Source organism: Bos indicus x Bos taurus, chromosome 7 (assembly GCF_003369695.1).
Source record: "Bos indicus x Bos taurus breed Angus x Brahman F1 hybrid chromosome 7, Bos_hybrid_MaternalHap_v2.0, whole genome shotgun sequence".
NCBI classification, from domain to species: domain Eukaryota; kingdom Metazoa; phylum Chordata; class Mammalia; order Artiodactyla; family Bovidae; genus Bos; species Bos indicus x Bos taurus.
This window is the reverse complement of record NC_040082.1, coordinates 16,251,442-16,273,002: the sequence shown is the minus strand read 5'-3', so window position 1 is coordinate 16,273,002 and position 21,561 is coordinate 16,251,442. Positions and strand designations below refer to the sequence as shown.

Genomic DNA, 21,561 nt, shown 5'->3' with positions numbered 1-21,561 from the left:
GAGGCTTGATCCCGCCTTTGCGTACTCCGAGCCTCTTTCCTCATGACCTTTGCCACGGGCGGAGCTCCTGCTCCCGGCAGAGGCCCACCATGGATTCAGTGAATTCTACTCAGAGAAACTTTGAGTTAGAGACACGTACAAAGGCCCAGAAGAACACTAGTGAGATGTATAAGAATGGAATATGAAACCACCCACAGAAATTTTTTTTTAAAGAATGACTGGACATTTAATAAACCAACAACCATCTCATAAGAAATTTTACAGAGTTAAAAGAGTTGAGCAAAACATTCAATCACTTTGTTAATGGTTGAGATGTTTATGAAGTTGAGTATGACTATCTCAAAAAGGATTTTAATAGCTGCCAATTAAATTGCTGTCCAATAAAGAGTTAACAGTTTTTCAATCCTGATCCAACTCATCCAGCATACATCTATGAATACTGCGATATTTTTCTGCTCAAAAATTTTTAGTGCTTTTGCATTTCCTGCAAAATAAGAAGATACATAAAATTGGCCAATTCAATTGAAGTTTATATAAGATGGACTTCTTATACCTGAAATATTTAAAAAATTCAAGAACTAGAAAACTTGAACGTAACTATTTAAGAAATATTGTCAATAATTAAAATCTTCCTCTATCTAAAAATAATTTTAGTGTTATACAGATTATACCAGCATGTAAAAAATGATCAACTTTTTGATGTCAATAATGTAATACATGACAAGGCAATTGCAAGAAAGAAAAAACAAAGCCAATTTCACTCACAAACATATATGTAAAAATTCCAAACAACATATTACCAAACTAAATCCAGCAATGTATATTAATGATAAAACATTATGACCAAAATGGGCTTTTTCTATGAATTCAAAAGTGGGGTACTATCAGAAAATCAATATGCATAATTCACCAATTAGCAAATTAAAGAAAAAATTCATATGATCATCTCAGAAGATATAAGAAAAACATTTGATATAATTTAATACCTATTAATTTCAAAAATCCTAGGAAGTCAGCAATGGAAATCTAATATGATAAAATGATAACACATATCATTGTTATTTATGGTAAAACATTAAATCTTTCCCTTTCAGATTGTGAAAGAAACACAGTGCCCACTTCCATCACTTCAGCTCAGTGTTTTTCCAGAAGTCCTGAACACAGCAGTAAAGATGAAAACAAAGCATGAAATAAATGATTTGGAAAGGAAGAAATAAAATTGATATTATTCATAGATTTTTCTCTATAAAAAATTCAAAAGGAACTACAAAAATATATAAAAATTAGTAACTTGCTGAAAACAAATTTTGTATATTTCACTATTAACCTATGAAATATATTCACATATATTTTTAAATATTTTAAATATTCATTATCATAATAAGCTAGACGATCTATTTCTTAACCTCAATTTAAAACATAAATCCTTAAATTAATTCAGTCTTTCAATAAGATCTTTCTTTTTTGATATGGAAAAAAGAAGTAATTATTCTATTCTATTAAATTTATTATCATATTCAAATCAAGTTAAAATGAATAATAAATTCAGAAAGACTAGAAAGCAAACTGAGCCACATATGACTTTAAGTTTCACAAAGACAGAGATAATGTCTTGGGTAGGTTCCTTCTAAAAAATACTCAAAAACAGATTTAATTCACAGCAAGGGTCTAGGTGAGGAGAGGGGAGAGAGAGACTGTTGACAGACAGGGACAATAAACATCTAATTCTAAGGGACAGTAAGCATAGGAATCTGGCCACAGTTACTTTTAGAAAGGAAAATAAAAGAAAACACAGAACCAGGAAGGTCTAATTTAATACGTCAACAGCCTCAGTGGCTGATGTCAGGTGCAGAGGCTCTAGCAGCTCTATGGCTGAGTTTTCTGTGGTGTCTCATACTCTGAGGACATGTAGTGAATGGTAAATACATCAAGTCGTCAACTGCCTGGTGGGTCAGGGTCTTTCTATTTCATTCACTTCCATTTCCTTTGCTGTTCCCAGCAGCTTTCTTGATGTCAGTTCACATTAGTATGGTTTTCACAACTGGGTAAAAAAATAAAGTTTCTATGCCTAATTACTGTATATTGTCATCCTGCTTATTTAACTTATAAGCAGAGTACATCATGAGAAACTCTGGGCTGGAAGAAGCACAAGCTGGAATCAAGATTGCCGGGAGAAACATCAATAACCTCAGATATGCAGATGACACCACCCTTATGACAGAAAGTGAAGAGGAACTAAAAAGCCTCTTGAGGAAAGTGAAAGAGGAGAGTAAAAAAGTTGGCTTAGAGCTCAACATTCACAAAACTAAGATCATGGCATCTGGTCCCATCACTTCATGGGAAATAGATGGGGAAACAGTGGAAACAGTGTCAGACTTTATTGTTTTGGGCTCCAAAATCACTGCAGATGGTGACTGCAGCCATGAAATTAAAAGACGCTTTCTCTTTAGAAGGAAAGTTGTGACCAACCTAGATAGCATATTCAAAAGCAGAGACATTACTTTGCCAACAAAGGTCCGTCTACTCAAGACTATGGTTTTTCCAGTGGTCATGTATGGATGTGAGAGTTGGACTGTGAAGAAAGCTGAGCGCCGAAGAATTGATGCTTTTGAACTGTGGTGTTGGAGAAGACTCTTGAGAGTCCCTTGGACTGCAAGGAGATCCAACCAGTCCATCCTAAAGGAAATCAGTCCTGAATATTCCTTGGAAGGACTGATGCTGAAGCTGAAACTCCAATACTTTGGCCACCTCATGCAAAGAGTTGACTCATTGGAAAAGACCCTGATGCTGGGAAAGATTGGGGGCAGGAGGAGAAGGGGACGACAGAGGATGAGATGGCTGGATGGCATCACCGACTTGATGGACGTGAGTTTGGGTAAACTCTGAGAGTTGGTGATGGACAGGGAGGCCTGGCGTGCTGTGATTCATGGGGTCGTAAAGAGTTGGACACGACTGAGCGACTGAACTGAACTGATGCCTAATTAAACACCGAGCTAACAAACACTGGTAGTCATTTCCATGTTGAAATTTATGATGACTGTATTTAGATGACTTTTCCAATTTTATAATATATGGTCTGCAAATGGAACTGCAAGCATTTTAATATATAACTGCAAACATTACAACATTTGCAAATAAGAACATTATTTAATATCAATAATAACTTTTATGGCCAAAAGTGAATTAGACTTAGGTGTTCGTGAGAGACTAGCAGGTAATTTTCCTTTTTTTTTTCCCCCCTCAGAAAGACTGTGAAACAACAGAACAGTCTGTGCTACATACATAATTAAGACAGATGTTCTCAATCTTAATTTTCATAGCTAATTTTGACAGCCAAAGAAATGCACTTGTCTTTTGTATAGTCACCCATTTTCTCTCAAATGTGTCTTATTTTTCTCATCGCCCACTCTGCTCAGAAAGAAAGGGGTGGTGGGATGGAACCTATGAACGCAATAGCGAGAGCTCTGCCATGTTCTTGGTAGGCCGCTGAATAGAAACAGATATAACAGAAACTGACCATAAAAATCATTTAAAAGTCCACATAGCATAAGCATTTTTATAGATTCCTCACTCTGCAGATCAGTTTTCACTGACTTTGTGAGGTCTTCCATGACGGAAGCCAAGTTGATCACATTAAACAATAAAGGACTGGCTAACAGGGACCTTCCTTTAGTCAACTCAGGCTTGAAGGTATAGACTTATTTTTTTTATAAACAGAATAAAATACAAGGAAATATGCTACATTTTGATGACACAGCCAGGTGCTTTACCTGCTAGGGCAGAATCTGGTGTGCGTGTCTTTGTCTGCATCTGCAAATAGGAAGCCCAAGCAAGAACAGCAAAGGCAGCCTTTCTGCAAGGGTGCTCAGCTTGGCAGCCCCTGCCTCTGGGTTCCTCTCCTTCGGGGCTGCCTCAGACAGAAAAACAGAAGACTAACCCTTCCTGTAAGTGGTCCCAGGAGCCTTAAAACCTCAGACCTCAGACACCACAAAGCCAGGAGGGAACTGTCTTCCTGTTCTCTGCGGTGGAGTCTGTCCTTTTTCACACCCACACCCAAGCACGCTCTGATCGCATCTAAGCTGTCTTCTCACACATCTGCCAACACCTCAGCCATGAAAGGCCCACTGGGGTCTGTAGTCACAGCCAGCTGCTCTCGTGATATTCTGAATCCCAGCCGTGTGGCTCTCCTGAGAAGAGAACAGGTGCTGGAAAGATGCTGCTGGAGACATGCCAGCTCTCTGCTGCTGTAGCGCCCAGCCCTTGAGGACTCTGGGCAGCAAGGCCTGCTCCAGCCTCCTCTAGGTCCTTTCTCCTCCTACAGGGACTCCAATCCTGCAGTACACATCAGGGAATATCTTTAGGGAGCGCCAAACCTCCCAGTATCCTCAGTAACTCTAGTTCCTTCATTACTACCCTTGGATCCTTGGACATCTAATTCAAATCTAGTCCTTTTCAAGCCCACTCTAGAGGATGACGGTATCTTTCTCTTTGGGCGAATCCACTGTGGTCTGATCCCAGTCTAAGCACTGCTACTGTCCCTTCATACCACCAGGACCTCACCAATTACGTACAGGGTTTTGGCCATGTGTGGAGCTGAGTCATCAAGGGAAGGGTGGCTAAGAGAGAGAAGAAAGGCAGGTCTGGGTTGTGGCTTGGTGAACTCATGCCACAAGAGTCCCATTCCCCAAGGGGTGAATGTAGAAGTAGAATCACAAAGTCTAGGGAAGGACGACAGAGCTCATTCTCGTAGTAACCATGCAAATATGGACTTAATTGGAAGGGAATGACCTGGTGAGATGGTTTGGAGGATGGAGGGACAACAGGTTGACATTCCTCATTGGGAATGTCTTGGCTTCGGGGGAAGTCCTGTGGGGTGCCAGGGGCTCCAGGAAATTATTCTCAAGTAGAGGAGACAGAGAACTATCGGCAAACTGAATGGACAGGAATGCAGGGGAAGAGAGAGGGCAGGGTGCTCATGTGCAGAGAAATATTGAAAAAAGAAGATTTGTGCAGAAATTCACACAGAGAACATGCTCAATGAAGGCTAGTTGAAAAGGTGGTGGGGACAAGCGGGGCCACAGATACCCCTGGGTTTACCTACAACTCTCCAAAGCCAGAACTGATGGTAGCACGTTGCAGCCCACCAACAAGGACCAAACCACCAAGGAGAGCGTGGTTTGATAGGAGATATCTCCTCACTGATGAGGAGATAGAGTAGACCTGAATCTCCTGGGCAGGTTTTGTAATGAATACTGTGCTGGGTACCTTACCTAGTTTTCGCTAAACCTAAACTTAAAAATCACACCAATCAGGATGCCCACATAAGAAAGTCTACAAACAATAAATGCTGGAGAGGGTGTGGAGAAAAAAGGGAAACCTCCTCCACTGTTGGTGGTAATGTACATTGGTACATTGCAAAATGGAGAACAGTATGGGGTATGTAAGTTCCTTAAAAAACTAAAAATAGAACTACAATATGATCCATACCTGGGCATATATCCAGAGAAAACCATGGTTCAAAAGGATACATGCATTCCAATGTTCATTGCAGCACTGTTTACAATAGCCAAGACCCAGAAGCAACCTAAATGTTCACTGACACATGAACGGATAAAGAAGGTGTGGCACATATATATAATGGAATATCACTCAGCCACTAAAAAGAATGAAATAATGCCATTTGCAACAACATGGTTGGATCTGGGGACTATCATACCAAATGAAGTAAGTCAGGCAAATATCACATGCTATTACTTTTATGTAGAATCTAAAGAACATTATACAAATGAAATTATTTATAAAATGGAAACAGACTCACAGACTGAGAAAAACTGATGGCCACCAGGGGAAAAAGGTGGAAGGCATAAATTTGGAGTTTGGGGTTAACAATATATACCCTTTTATATTTAAAATAGATAACCAACAAAGACCTACTTTTTAGCCCTGGGAACTCGGCTCAATATTCTGCAACAACCTAAATGGGAAAAGAATGTGAACAAGAATAGATATATGTATACATATAACTGAGTCACTTTGCTGTGCATCTGAAACTAACACAACACTGTAAGTCAACTGTACTCCAATATAAAATGAAAATTTTAAAAAGATCATGGGAAACCGAAATTAAATCTGCACATCTCTTGACTCAGTGTAAAAGTCATTTTCTCAGAGTCAACTTCCCCGAGCCCATAATCTAAATTAACTTCCATTACATTCTATCATTGTCTGCTTTATCTAATGTCACTCAGTACTGCTGATAATTCGATACTCATGAGAGTGATTAAAACCTCTTGTTGGCATACACTGTGTTCATTTTTATCTGCTAAATGTGTCCCCGCAGTATCTGGCACAAAGGCTCTCAAAAAACAATTTCCCCCTCTTGAATGAATGGAGAGGAATGCACTGAAATAACCAGTGAACTGCACGTGACAATTGAGGCCCCTCTCAGGTTGAAAGTTTCACCTTATGGGATTGTGGTCACTGAAGAGGTCAATGGCCTAAAAATCAGAATGACATCTATAATCACATAACTGAGGCCGTCTTAAATAAAACACTTCCTAGATTTTTACTGAAATCTGGCAGTCCTATGAAAGGTGAACTTTATATTTTGCTTCTCTGCTGAACTTCTGAGAAAACAGGATGGGTAGAAGAAATATGTACTTGTGAAAGTTCACGTATTTGTACTCTCTCCTGGTATTTTTATACAGAAAACTGCTAGAGACATTTTAATAGGTTCATGAGAAAAACAAGTCTTTCTTTAGAGTAAAAAAGTTTAACGGGTATATGGGTTTCTTAATGATTGGATTTCTCAGGACTCTAATATGAGACTGACTTCCCTGGTGGCTCAGACGGTAAAGCGTCTGTCTACAATGTGGGAGACCTGGGTTTGATCTCTGGGTTGGGAAGTTCCCTGGAGAAGGAAATGGCAAGCCACTCCAGTACTCTTGCCTGGATCCCATGGACGGAGGAGTCTGGTGTCCATGGGGTTGCAAAGAGTCGTACACGACTGAGCGACTTCACTTTCACTTAATATGAGACTATTCGTTACAGTTCCCCTTCCCCTCTCCCTCTGTATATGTGTGTGTGTGTGTGTGTGTGTGTGTGTGTGTGTGTGTGTGTTGTGTTGTCTTTGGGGGTCAGCTGGTATATTGATGCTAAGCACATTCTGGCTTTGGCTCTGGAGGCACCAGTGGATCCCATTCTCCTCACCCCATCTAGAAACAGTTGGACTAGTTCCTCTTCTCTTCCAGTAAAATCAGTACGAAGAAGCATCCCGTCAGTCCTCCAATACAGGACTATCCTCCTAACCCTAGTTTCATTAAATCCTGAACAAAACAAGTTCCATAAGGCTGAGAAAATATAAACAGGAGCTTGTAAACAAGATTCCAATCAATCACTCTCCTGCCAGATTCACCCTGCATAGTACAGGCTTTTTTCAATTTTTGCCTGAGACGGTCTCACTTGAATTGATTGCTTCACAGATGGCTAGACTGGTGAGTATGCTTGAATTATGATAATGTGAAAAGCCTTGGGCATTGTGGGAATACCAGCAGCACGAGGGGGCTCACTTACACTCCATATCTGACCTACACTGCTGCTGCTGCTGCTAAGTCCCTTCAGTCGTGTCTGACTCTGTGCGACCCCACAGACAGCAGCCCACCAGTCTCCCCTTTCCCTGGGATTCTCCAGGCAAGAACACTGGAGTGGGTTGCCATTTCCTTCTCCAATGCATGAAAGTGAAAAGTGAAAGTGAAGTCGCTCAGTCATGTCAGACTCTTAGCGACCCCATGGACTGCAGCCTACCAGGCTCCTCTGTCCATGGGATTTTCCAGGCAACAGTACTGGAGTGGGGTGCCATTGCCTTCTCCTGACCTACAGTAGCTTGTTCCAAATAAGGTATTTTCATTCTCATTTTTGGAGGAGGACACTCAAACCCAGAGATGTCAGTGTTCTCAAAGTCACCTACCACATGGGGAGGACTAGATTTGAACCCAGGTCTTTCAGCTCCAAGCCTGTCCACTTTCCACCTGTTTCCAGGGGATGTATTAGGAAGCCTCTCTCAAGCCTGGTGCCAGCTGCCCTTTCTGCTCCTTGTTATAGTTCATCATAATACCCTCAGGTCACATCACAGCTCACCGGCCCAGCTATCCTATACAGCTGAGCTTCTCAGGAAGTCCACCACGCCCCACACCAGGCAGCCTCTTAATTCTCTCTTATCCTTGGACAGAGGAGGAGTCAAGCCCACACGGTGGCACTTGCCGAAGGTATTCTTTGACCAAGAGGCAACAGACTCTCAGTTTCCTCCCTGCCTTCGTTTTCTCTTCATCCAGCCTCCTGGTTCAACTGCTCTCCGCTGCTGAGACTTGGTTGCCAAGCTTCTCAGCTCAGCAGTGAAAGAATTCAAGGAGTGGACTTGGGTTGGCCTGCCTCATCAGCCACACCCCTTTCCACCTCAGACTCCAAAGACACTTTTAAAACAACAACAACAGTTTCCTGAACTCTTATGTTGAGTGGCGCCTCTACACCTATGCTCTTATCCATCTGGAAAACACCAATACACCCTGCTCAATGTAGCCTAAAGGGGCATTTCTGTGAAATTTTCTCCATCTCCCACTTCAGTGGTTTATTACTCTCTGCCCTGAGCCTCTGTCCTTTCATCATCAGACCCGCTCAGAGAAACAGCACCTTGGGTATTATTGAACGAAGTTAAAAATTTCAAAGTCAAAATTATTCTTACGTTCCATCTTGAGCTCATGTTATGAGAGGCTGTCATCCAATTCCTTCACTTCATGGCAAATAGATGGGGAAAAAGTGGAAACAGTGACAGATTTTATTTTCCTGGGCTCTGAAATCACTGCAGATAGTGACTGCAGCCATAAAATTGGAAGAAACTTGTTCCCTGGAAGAAAAATTATGACAAATCTAGACAGCATATTAAAAAGCAGAGAAACTACTTGCTGACAAAGGTCTGTATAGTCAAAGCTATGGCTTTTTCAATAATCATGTACAGATGTGAGAACTGGACCACAAAGAAGGCTGAGCACCAAACTGTGGTGCTAGAGCAGACTCTTGAGAGTCCCTCGGACAGAAAGGAGATCAAACCAGTCAATCCCAAGGGAAATCAACCCTGAGTATTCATTGGAAGGACTGATGCCACTTCATACAAAGAACCGACTCATTGGAAAAGACCTTAATGCTGGGAAAGATTGAAGGCAGGAGGAGAAGGGGATGACAGAGGATGAGATGGTTGGATGGTACCACCAACTCAATGGACATGAGTTTGAGCAAGCTCTGGGAGTTGGTGATGGACAGGTGAGCCTGGTGTGCTGCAGTCCATGGGGTTGCAAAGAGTCAGACAAGACTTAGCAACTGACAAACAAAAACAGGGACAGAGACCCCTGAGGGAACAGTAAATTGACATTTCCAAGACCACCCTTTCCAGGACATACAGTCAGTGAGAAAAATGTCTATTTTGTGTTTCCCAAGTGTGTTTCATAATGTTAATAGGTCATATTTTGAAAATGGATTTATTTGGGAAATATTGGGTTAAGGAATATTAAACAACCACCATCCCCAATTTTCAAGCTTTTGATGCCTTTTTTTTTTTTTTTTTGCCTCCAGTGTGAATATTCAGAGGCGGAAAACAATCTGCCGTTTTCCCAAAGTTACTTGATTACGGAATGCTGATTTCATAGAACTAGCGTTTTGAAGAATACGCTGGAAAAAGTCGCTTCCTCACTCACCACTGCAGCTGCAAATAAGAATCCCAATCAAGCACAGACTTTGCTGGTTCATATCTAAAAGAAAGAGAGTGGACCAGATTATCTGGTGCCGCCTTTACCTGGGCCATCTCCTAAGAGAATCTTCCACCTGGAGAGGTACAGCACCCTGTGCCTTGACCGCCTCTGCCTGGGTGTGGCCGCCCAGCTTCTGCAGGAGCCACGCAGAGAGGCAATGGGGCTGGGAACTTGCAGCTCATCATTATTTTGATGACAAAAGAACAGTTATTAGTACGGAGCATTGTTCAATAATTGTTCCCATTTATTTGGTTGAATGATTTGAAGTGATGTGTATGTTGTTTCCTAATACAATAATTCCCGTTTATGGAGTTTTCTGTCAGTTTGATGTAGGAGTTTGTGTTGAGGTTCTGGAAAGTTGGAGGGGGTGGAAAATCTAACCAGTTTTAGATCTGTAAGAGTGGTTAAATGTGGGCCCACTTCTGTAATTACAAGTGCATCTTCATGGCCAAGTGCATAGAACAAAAGTAAGCGTACAGGTGTTAGGAAAAGTTTCTGTGGAGAAACTGTGGGTTAAAAAAAATATGCCCTTCCAAAAATATGGTAAAAAATGTGTGTGGCTGAAAGGAAATTGGGGCAAACTTAAGTTGATTTATGCCATGCACAATTAAAATTTTAGTACGAAGTGAAAGGGCTTCCCTTGTAGCTCAGTTGGTAAAGAATCCACCTGCAATGCAGGAGACCTGGTTTGATTCCTGGGTCAGGAAGATCCACTGGAAAAGGGATAGGCTACCCACTCCAGTATTCTTGGGCTTCCCTTTGTGGCTCAGCTGGTAAAGAACCTGCCTGCAATGCGGGAGACCTGGGTTTGATCCCTGGGTTGGGGAAGATCCCCTGGAGAAGGGAAAGACTACCCACTTCAGTATTCTGGCCTGGAGAATTTCATGGACTGTATAGTCCATGGGGTTGCAAAGAGTCAGACGTGACTGAGCGATTTAAAGATGAAGTGAAAATCCCATGCAGCATTTGAATACTAAGTTCAGAAAATGATGCTCTCAGTGACTAAGAGAGTAAAAAAGACTGCATTGTTGCATGTGAGAACCCCAGGTTCAGCTTGACTCTGTTGTGAGTTGGGTGTATATAATCTCGGAAAAGTCATTTAATTTACTCGTGCCAGAATATTCCTCACTTGAAAATATAAGGAGTTGAGCTAGTCTATCTTAAGGCACCTTCTAATTCCAGAAGCTGTCAATATGAATTACATGCTGCTCAGGTAAAGGAAGAAACCAGAAATTTTACCGCTGGCACACTATGTTGAACTTATTTGACTTATTAAATAAAATAATATTGTATTTTTTAGATAAAACTGCTATTTAGCTTTTCATTAACTTTGACCTTAATTTTTGTTTAAAAAAAAAACCTTCAATTAAAATTGTAAAATGCAATAGCAGTCTTTCATGAAAACATACAAAAAATAACAGACATGATGAGGAAGATCTCAGAGTACAATTAGATATATATTTTAATGTAGCAAATAATAGTTTTAAGACATTGTACATGTACATGTGAAAGTCACTCAGTTGAGTCCTACTCTGTGATGGAATTCTCCAGGCCAGAATATTGAGTGGGTAGCCTTTCCCTTCTCCTGGGGATCTTCCCAACCCAGGGATGGAACCCAGATCTCCCACATTGCAGGCAGATTCTTTACCAGCTGAACCACAAGGGAAGCCCTTTAAGACATTAGTTGATTTCTTAAAAAGTCATATTCGTGTCTGTTATATAAAAATCACCCATATGGGACCTCTACTCTCTGCATCACCATGTAGGACCCATGAACAAAACTATTTTTCTAAAACATTTGCTTCTCTCGTCTCAAATTTCCATATATTTTTTACCCTATTTAGTTTCACTTGTTCAAATATTTTTACAGGAAAATTTTCTATTTTTTACTCCCTTGGAAAGGTTGAAACAATAACCACCTTAATACTGTCTCTTGAAAGTCATATGACCTAAGAAGTCATATTCCCTGTTGATATTAGTGACTTCCTGGTAGTAATCTGGATATCTTTGGAACTGCAATATCCTTTTCAAAAACTCTTGAATGTCAATATTCTGTGCTATTTGTCAATGATTTAAAACAGATAATAAGGCTAGAGTCTTCTTATGTCTGGTGTATTAATGATTCCTTATAGCTATTAACAATTTAGAGTACACATTTACCATGAGATAGTCACTAATTAATTCATCATTCATTAATTATCTATCTAACTGATTAACCTCATTGTGTGTGTGTGTGTGTGTGTGTGTGTGTGTGTGTGTGTGTGTTGTCTCTCTATCAATAGCATAAACATTTCTCAAACTCCAGGCATGGGCTTAGCAAAAGCTTTCGAGACAGTGTGGCCAGATAAACTTGGAAGTAATTGTTTCAGAATTGATTTAAATATTCATAGCAACCACTGAATTGATAAGAAAAAAAACAAGTCAAGAGTTCTGTCTTAAAAAATGTTCCTAGTCTTTGGAAAATGTGAGCGAGGCTACAAGGTGAATCCTTCATTGGAAGAATGTTGAAACCGAGGGCCAGACTCTGTGATGTAAAAGGCAGTCCACTGTTGAGCAGGGTAACCCTTGCCACTGATTGCTGACACGGAACATACTATTTGTAAGCAAGATGGTTCTTGAGAAAACAGTGAGCCACAGGACTCAAATGAAATTCAAATAATACCAGACACCTGGACACAAAAAATTAGAACATCTTTGAATAGTGAACATGTGCTATGGTGTTTAGGACCAGGGAAAAGAATATTTATCCAATAATTTCTTGCTGATTGGGATTTTTTTCTTTTTTTTTTTTTTAATGTTTTGTTTTTAATGACTGCTTTGGGTCAAGGATAAATGTGTAATTTTTGCAATAGAGTTGCTCCCATTGTCTAAAACTTGTATGTATTTTATTTTTGAACAGATGCTTTTACAGGAATGTTTTCTCTGTGTTTTCCCCACTGGAAAACTTGAAACAAGAATGACCTTAATACCTTTTCTCAAACTCTGCAGCATTTCCTAACCCAAGCCCTTAGTCACCATTCTCATTTTGGAAACAATCCTTTAAAATTGACTGATTATGCCAAACAAACCTTGGTTACCAGACCTCTTATTTGAGCTCTCTAATGAAATTTTGTGGAAAAACCAAGTTTCAGTTCTAAGACTGAAAGAAGTCTATATTTTAAATTTATTTTAAAAAATACCTTTCTTTCCTTTGAAATGCTGCTTTAATTGTTTCTTCTGAATTTTTTATTGCCTTCCACAATAAATTTTAAAATAGTCAAATTCTGACAATTCCCATTAATTTGGCTGTTCACATTTATTTTGACCTTTTAATTTTATTATTTCTCTCTATGCACATGTATAACACTTGTCAATTATGTATGTATATATCTGTATCAATTTAGCTTTTGAATTAAGGAAGTAAACCAACTATGGTTCCATAGTGTAATTAAAGAATCTCTAACATGATGCAGTGGGAAAAGCTTGTGGCAAGAAATGATTTCTAGATATGTCAGTTTTATATTGAAAACCATCAGATGATGAAGTATGAGATGAACTGAACTAAATGCTTTTACATTTAACATTTCATTCCCTTGCGCTCACAAGTTCAGTAATAGGCTGATCCCAATTCAGTCTAGGTACATGAGTCATGACTTGGAGAAGATCTGGATGTGCCCGTTCATTCCCATTGTCTATCCATTCATCCATCCATCCAGCTGGCCAGCCAACTTGCTAGGCATCCTTCCTGAAGGTTCATAGTGTGCTAAGCACTGTGCGAGCACTGAGGGTACAAAGCATCCTGAAGCAAGTTCTTGTCTTTGAGACTTAAGGAAACACGAGGGTTTGAACATTACCCAAGAGAATGTAAAGTGATAGAGCCATTACGGAAGACAGTATGGCGAGTCCTTTACAAACTAGGAATAAAACTACCATACAACCCAGAAATCCCACTACTAGGCATGTACCCTGAGGAAACCAAAATTGAAAAAGACACAGGTACCCTAATGTTCACTGCAGCACTATTTGCAATAGCTAGGACACGGAAGCAACCTGGATGCCCATCGACAGATGAAGGGATAAAGAAGCTGCGGTACATACAGACAATGGACTATTACTCAGCCATAAAATGGAACACATATGAGTCATTTCTCATGAGGTGGATGAACTAGAACCTATGGTACAGATGAAGAAAGTCAGAAAGAGAAACACAAATACCATATATTAAAGCATATATATGGAATCTAGAAATATGGTACTGACGAACCTATTTGCAGGGAAGCAATAGAGACACAGACAGAGAACAGTCTTATGGACACGGGGTTGGGGGAGGAAAGGGTGGGATGGACGCAGAGAGTAGCATGGAAACATATACGCTACCATATGTAAAACAGATGCCAGTGGGAATTTGCTGCATGACTCAGGCAACCCAAACCAGGGCTCTGTTGCAACCTAGATGGGTGGGAAGGGCCCGGAGGGGCCACCTGTGTACCTATGACTGATTCACAGTGATGTATGGCAGAAACCAATGCAATATTGTAAAGTAATTATCCTTCAATTAAAAATAAAATTTTTAAAAAAGAAAATTACCCAAGAATTTCAAGCATAACTTGTGGAATCTTTGGAGAAGGCAGATCAAAATGGATGTAGTCACATAACGGACCTAAAATCCTTCTACTATTCACTCAATATGCTCCTTCCCACAAATGGCTTTTATCAGGAATTCTTAGAGTTGACAAAGAAAAGGGGACATGACATTAATTCTCCCTCAAAACACACAAATTTCCAGGAGCTTTCCTAGGACTGCTGACAATGTGTGCCTTGAAAGTTGTTTCTCTCTCAAAAATATGAAATCTTTTCACAGCACCCAAGACTAGATTCCCTAGAAGGACTGGTTATGTCTGTTCATTTCCAATGCATTTTGCATTATTACTAGCCTCATTCGCTATGAATTCCCAAATAACTTCAGTTTATTTCTGATTCATAAAGGCCTGGGTTTCACCACAAGTGAGAATGCTGGAGTCATCAAAATAATTAAATGTAGTAACATTTAAAAGATTTGTTTTCCTTTCTGTAGTACTTTATAGCAGTCACTTCATATTACTGGGATCAAGCTAATCTAACTGGAGGCAGCATAGAACATAAAGAATCTTGGCTCTGAAGCCTGACTACCTAGGTTCAACTCTGATCATTATAATACCATTTGGGTGATTGTTGGGATAAGTCACCTAATTTATATTTCAGTTTCTTCACCTGTGAAAGGGAACAATAATAATAGTGCCCAAATCCCATAAGGTACTTTTAAGAAATAAATTAAGACAATTCATTAAAATATATTATAGAGACTGACTTACTTGTTAGCCATTATTGCTATTTTCGTCTTAGAAACACTTGTGGAGAGCAGAATTTGAAATTTGTTTTGTTACATTTGGGTATGCAGTAAATTGCCGTGAAGGAATATTACTAATCCATCCCACTAGTGAAATGACTCAAGTAAAGGGAGACAAAGTGACTAATTTGAGTACCTCAATGAATTAAGATGGAATTAAAACCCAATAAACCATCTCTGAAGCTTTTCTACTTGGGTATCTCTTAAGGGGATATTCATTACCAACCTTGGCACAAACAGTCTTCCCTGGTAGCGCAGCTGGTAAAGAATCCACCTGCAATGCAGGAGACCCAGGTTCAATTCCTGGGTCAAGAAGATCCCCTGGAGAATGGATAGACTGCCCACTCTAGTAATCATGGGTTTCCCTGATAGCTCAGATGGTAAAGAATCTGCCTGCAATGTGGGAGACCTGGATTTGATCCCTGGGTTGGAAAGAACCCCTGAAAGAGGACATGGAAACCCACTCTAGAATTCTTACCTGGAGAATCCCCAAGGATAGAGGAGCCTGGCAATCTCCATTGGGTCACAAAGAATCAGACATGACCGAGCAACTAAGCCCAGCACTTGGTACTTAACGACACTGGTACCTCTATGGACTCTATGATTGACCTGGAAGTGCTTCACCCACCTGGATGTTCATAGGGTGAGTAACCAGTATTTACAAAGTCCCTATAGGGTGTGTGGGACTGTCATCTAGCATGGACATGTGTTGTCAACTTTGTAGATAAGAAAACAAAATCAAAAGAAGACATGGGCTTCCTTGTCAGTTCCAAAACCACAGGAGGTATCAAGGGTACAAAAAAATACTGCTTCTCCCACTACCCACCCTACAGCCCAGAGCTCTGTCCCTCAGATCACACACAATCTCACCACACTAATGTTTAGTGAAGTTTTTAAACTATTCATTTCATCAGTTCAGTTCAGTTGCTCAGTCGTGTCCGACTCTTTGTGACCCCATGGATTGCAACACGCCAGGCCTCCCTGTCCATCACCAACTCCTGGAGTTCACTCAAACTCATGTCCATTGAGTCGGTGATGCCATGCAACCATCTCATCCTCTGTCGTCCCCTTCTCCTCCTGCCTTCAATCTTTCCCAGCATCAAGGTCTTTTCAAATCAGTTTTCTTTTATCTCCTACCAGTTATAGATTTATGCAGTTCTTGGAATCAAGGTACACTTGAATTTTGTTACAAAGCAGAGCTAGGATCTGTTCGCAAGATTGCATGATGTTAAATTCCACTTATTTATTGAAGGTATAAATTAGAACACAGGAAATGAAGATTATAGTATATACTTTTCACGAGAGGCACATTTTTTATTAAAGGAAATGGTTACCCTATTTTGAATTCTTAGGAATTAGATATAAACCTTATTAATACCACCAACACAAGAAACCTTTTAATTAACCTGTCTTCTAATTTTAGTGTTAAGAGGCTTTAAAAATTTTTTTGTTTATGAATCTAATTTGTTCATTAGCATCATAGGATATATGTCATTAACTTTTATAATTATGAAAAGTCATTGTTCTCCCATCTCATCTCTCTGAAAATTAGTGTTCCATAAATGTAAAAGAGCCAGATCAATTCTAACAGATATGAATGGAAGTTAATTTGTTCTTTTTAATTTTCCTAATCTCTTTTTAAGGGTAACCTTTGGAAGAATCTCTTTTTTACTAGCCACTTTCAACAAGCATCAGAACAATCTACCATACTATCTGCAGTTTTAAAAGCTACAAAATCAAGCCCCCATTCATTTCACATGTTTACTTTTATGATTCAACTCTCCAGAGAAGAGCCTGGACACTTCTACTGTAGCAATCACTAAGAGATCGCAAGAGTCAGATGCTGTAGTTTGATTTTCACTCCACAAATTTGTGCTCCGTTAAACTAGAGCCAACGAGAATTCTCAGCCCACAAAACTTGTAGACAGGGCAATATGTCTTCTGTGAAACACTCTGCAAGGATATAGTTTCCTATAAGGATGTGCACCAATGCTGCAAATAGTATTTATCTTTATAAAAACCCAGAAACACTCTTAACAGCAGGAAACAGCTAATCTTGTGATCAGTTTCTAGCTAACTGAGGAGATAAAAAGATCCAGGTTTAGGCACTAGTTGAGTGAAGTTAGGCACTTTCCTTAAGCATTCTGGACCTAATTCCCTTCTTTCTGAAGTAAGAAGATAAACACATCTAAGTTCACCTCCAAATATCTATGTAACTCTGTATATCTTATTCGGTGATAGTGATATTTACAAGTTCTGTCGAGTTCACAAGTGCTTTCTCACAAAGTCTCATGTGATTTTCAGAAGTAGATGTGACCCTCATAACAGATTTTCAGAAGTAGGCAGGACAGCGATCACTATTTATTTTTCCCAGTGAATGTGCTGCTTTTGCTATCCAGTAGGATTCACTAGAGACTCTAAGATGTAAAGCATAACCCAGAAAGATTTAGTTTTCAGGAGTCAGAAAAAGTACTCTATAAAATAATTTCTTCCTACTCTGTAGTTTCTCACCCTGAACCCTTCAGACAAAGCTTTACTTATAAAGAAAAATATTTAAAATTTTATGTTATGTGCTTCTGCTAATGTAGCCCCTAACTGGGTGTTGATTTTAGATTAAAGACAAGATGTAATTGCCACTTGGTAAGTATCTTTTTCTTTAGCTATTTGAAATTTTCCAACGGCACTGAGGCTTAGGTAAAATTAGGTTTTTATTTTTATTTTTGGAGCTTACCTTTGCATACTATTTTTATATAAGCTAGAAATTCACAAGTAAAATAGTTTACAAAATAAGAGAAAAAGGAGACCCTCATTTCTGAAAATAAATGGTCTGAATCCAGAGTGGAATTCTGAGTATCTCTGATATCTTGTCAGTGCTTTTCCTTCAAGAAGACACAAAAACAATTCCACAGAAACATATATAAAACATTATAGTTAAAATTATACAACAGATGTGATACTACCTCTTTGCAATAATTCTGTAAGGTATATAAATTTGTCCCAACCATGCTCCCAATTATTCTTTGTCTCAAAGGTCAAGGAATTTCCTAAAAAATTGAAATCTAAAAGACTTATTTTTGCCATTAAATCTAACCTCTTTCTGACCTCGCTCCCCACCAGAACCATTATGAGAGGTGAGAAAGAGAGACGGGACCCTGTTTGGTCTGTTCACTTTCCTCCTCTCTCTCTGCCCATTACCCACACTCATCTTGGATGTGCAAAGGAGCAGGAAAACAGCCAAAGGATGAGGGCAACAGAGAGGAAGGAGGAGAAGCAATCTAATCAGGTAATTACCAGTTGGCTGTACAGTGTCATTAAAATTAAGTCTACATTTGTAACAGAGCATATTATCAAAACTTGAGTTTTACAGCATTTCATCAGCCTGAGTTTTCATTCACAATAACAGTTTGGATGGGCATTATAATCCAGATTTAAGAATCAGAAACAGTGTCAATTGTAATAAGATATGCTTTTGTCTTGATGTAGATTATTACACTCTATCGCTTTATTGACATTTCCTAATTCACATATAGCATAAGGAAACAATCTCAAGAAGAATGCTTAACAGAACAGCTCCACCCTTGTCCAGGCATAAAAGCAGAGTTTTCTATATATCAAACATCAGGTTGCTCTATTTATAACCTCTTGTGTTCTCATATTTTGGGATATGTGCCTTTTCACTATGCAAGGTCTCCAAAGCTCACAGAGTGCTAAGTCATTTTCTTTGAAGTTTTCCTTTTCTAATTCAGAATACTGCCTTTAAATATTTGGAAGCTAAACTAATTTTAATTTCCTCTTCACAGAAGAGGAAAATTTCATGCCTTCACTTCAGCCTTTGCAAAACATGAGTTATTAAATGTATATATCTAATGGAAAATAACCTCCAAGTTGTAGTTAGAGTCTAGCAATTTTGTAGTGGGCATAATTTTGAATAGAAATGAAATAATCTCTAAGCATGACAGTGGGTCAGTTAAGAAGAAAAAGTCTTCTAATGCCAACTGTCACTAAAGATAGAAAATCCCTTCATCAACATCTCACAAATTCACAGCTGTAGCTCTCACAATCAAATTAACCTTTTCTACTTCAGAAGAATTCAAATGCCTTAAATATGACTATCCAGAGTGATATGATACCAGATACACCTTAGCTCTGATTTGATACCATTTCTTTAATCAATAAAAAACCAAGACAACATTCCTGTTTTCCATTCCCACCTTCCTCAGCAATCTTCAAGAATTTCAAAAGCAAGCCTCTTGTCCACTTCTCTAATCCACAGATTTCTCCATCCATACAATATATATATGAGTGTCTCCAACAACAACTCAGCAGACAGACTTATGATAATTTGAATTTGAATATACAATTTGAAACATATACAATTTGAAACAACTGGATGAGAAGTTTAAAAATAATGGCCTTTCACTTAAATAAAAAGTCAAAGCAAGAGACACTACTTTTCAACTTTCTAAAAATCACTAAGACCACTTTTTTTGTAATGGAGAAATACAGTTATTGAGCTATCATTATTTTGAATAAAATCCAAATATAATCATAGGAATTTTATGCATTTACATTTTACCTTTAACCAAGATGACAGGGTAGCAAGAAGAAAAACAATGATTCTGGTACTACTTAATCCTTAAAAACAATACAAAGCTACTACAATGTTTTCACATCTCAGGCACTATATTGATCATTAAAAACTATCATGCAAGCAATATCAATCTATTAAGTATCTCACAAGTGGGCTGTATCATAAATTCAAAATTATTTGCACAAGAATCTCCAAGCCACCTTTAAGATCCTGCGAGAAGGCATTTTCTGAGGCATGATCACATTCTATAACAGCCACGTTAATTCAAGGCTGCCACAGTACAGTGAGTAAATCAAAATATAACACTTACCTTATTACAAATAACTGGCAAATTACAGGCACCTTTCAGCTTGCAGCTATACAGCATAGTTGATTAGAAATAAACAAAACATCTTTCACTCCAGTGACAGAACTGCATCCTCAGACTTGGCTTTCGTTACTGAATCCCAGCAAGAAAGGCTGTACTCCTCTCAGGGCTAGTAGCAGCCTCTTTGCAGAGAACACTTGCTGCTCTGAACAGCAGTGACTTAGAATGAAAGTAAGAGGAACCCGTGATGTTTAAATACCGTTGCTTCACATTCACAGGATATGACTCAACTCTCTCTCAAACCAGTAGGGATCGAGTTTCCCCCCGCAAAACTGTTAGATTACATAACAAACATCACATTTGGGGGTCTCAAATGTTTACAAACTAAAATTGAAAATTTTCCCCTGCTAAATCAGACATGCGTTTTCAAAATCATCAACTTCTTCCCTATGGCACAGACCACAAATGGAAATTTGAATAACAGCATGGCTCAGAGAAAAACGACCCTGCTTACTCTCGGCAATGAATTCATGTAATGTTATTAAATGTGTGTGAACTCGCCAACATCGCTCTGACAGAGATATAAAAAGAGTTTCACTAACATTTCATTGGTGCAAACAGTATAGAATCAAACTCTGACTTTAATATTCAAGAAGTGGCAATTCCACAGAACACAATAGAATCTTCTTCACCAAGTGGAGAATGGAAATAGAGCTTTGTGGCTTGCTGTCGCTGATTCCCACAGAAATCCTGTGCTACGCTGTCGTTACCTTGCACTGCTAGCTCTGCCTACCTCTCCAACTCAGAGTCTTCCTTTATCTTTTTCTCAAACATTTCCACAGAAACATGACTAATGAGAGAATTGCTCTAGCAACTGTGGCAATGTTCTCTGCTTTCCCCACCATCCAAGACATCTTAACTCTGAGCTGTATTAAATTTGATCACACGTTGAATTATTATATTTGGACATTTCAGTCAATAATTATAGACTTAGATCCTTGGAGGAGAGTCTACCACATAAATTCAACTGCCATCAGCAAGAACAAAAAGATGAAAACATGCATATCAAATAGCAAGTAGACCAGGACTGTTCAACAGAAAGATAAAATGAGTCACATATGTAATTTTAAACATTTTAATATTATAAAAGGGAAAAGTACCATGTAAACTTAATTTTAATAATGTTTATCCTAATATATCTAAAATAATATCATTTTAAACTATAATCAATATAAAATTAATTACAATTTCTGTACTAGCCTTGGGGAGCTAAAGTCTATTTTACATTTATAGTACATTTTAATCTGAGCTAGCTATATTTGCATACACAATGGCTAACACATGGCTAGTGGCCACCACATTGCATAACATAGGTCTAGAATTTGGGGTTCATTCTCAGTCCTCAGGTTGCAGTTCAAATGTTGTCTCTTCAGGGAAGGCTTCCTTTACCACCTTATCTGAAATGACCTTCCCCAGTTACTTTTCATCTCATGTTCTTTAT

General features: G+C 38.9%; 1 protein-coding gene across 10 annotated transcripts in view; it reads right to left on the bottom strand.

Moving 5' to 3' along the window:
* Positions 1-21,561, bottom strand: part of MCTP1 (multiple C2 and transmembrane domain containing 1) — a 564,668-nt gene that overhangs the window by 352,713 nt on the left and 190,394 nt on the right. The window contains exon 1 of one of the 10 annotated variants that reach the window (XM_027545598.1): positions 20,064-20,293. The exons of the other annotated variants lie outside the window; for them this stretch is intronic. Coding sequence (XP_027401399.1) covers positions 20,064-20,120 — 57 coding nt within the window. The 5' untranslated portion in view covers positions 20,121-20,293. Of the gene's footprint in view, positions 1-20,063; positions 20,294-21,561 lie in introns of those variants that run through there. 10 annotated transcript variants of the gene reach the window in all.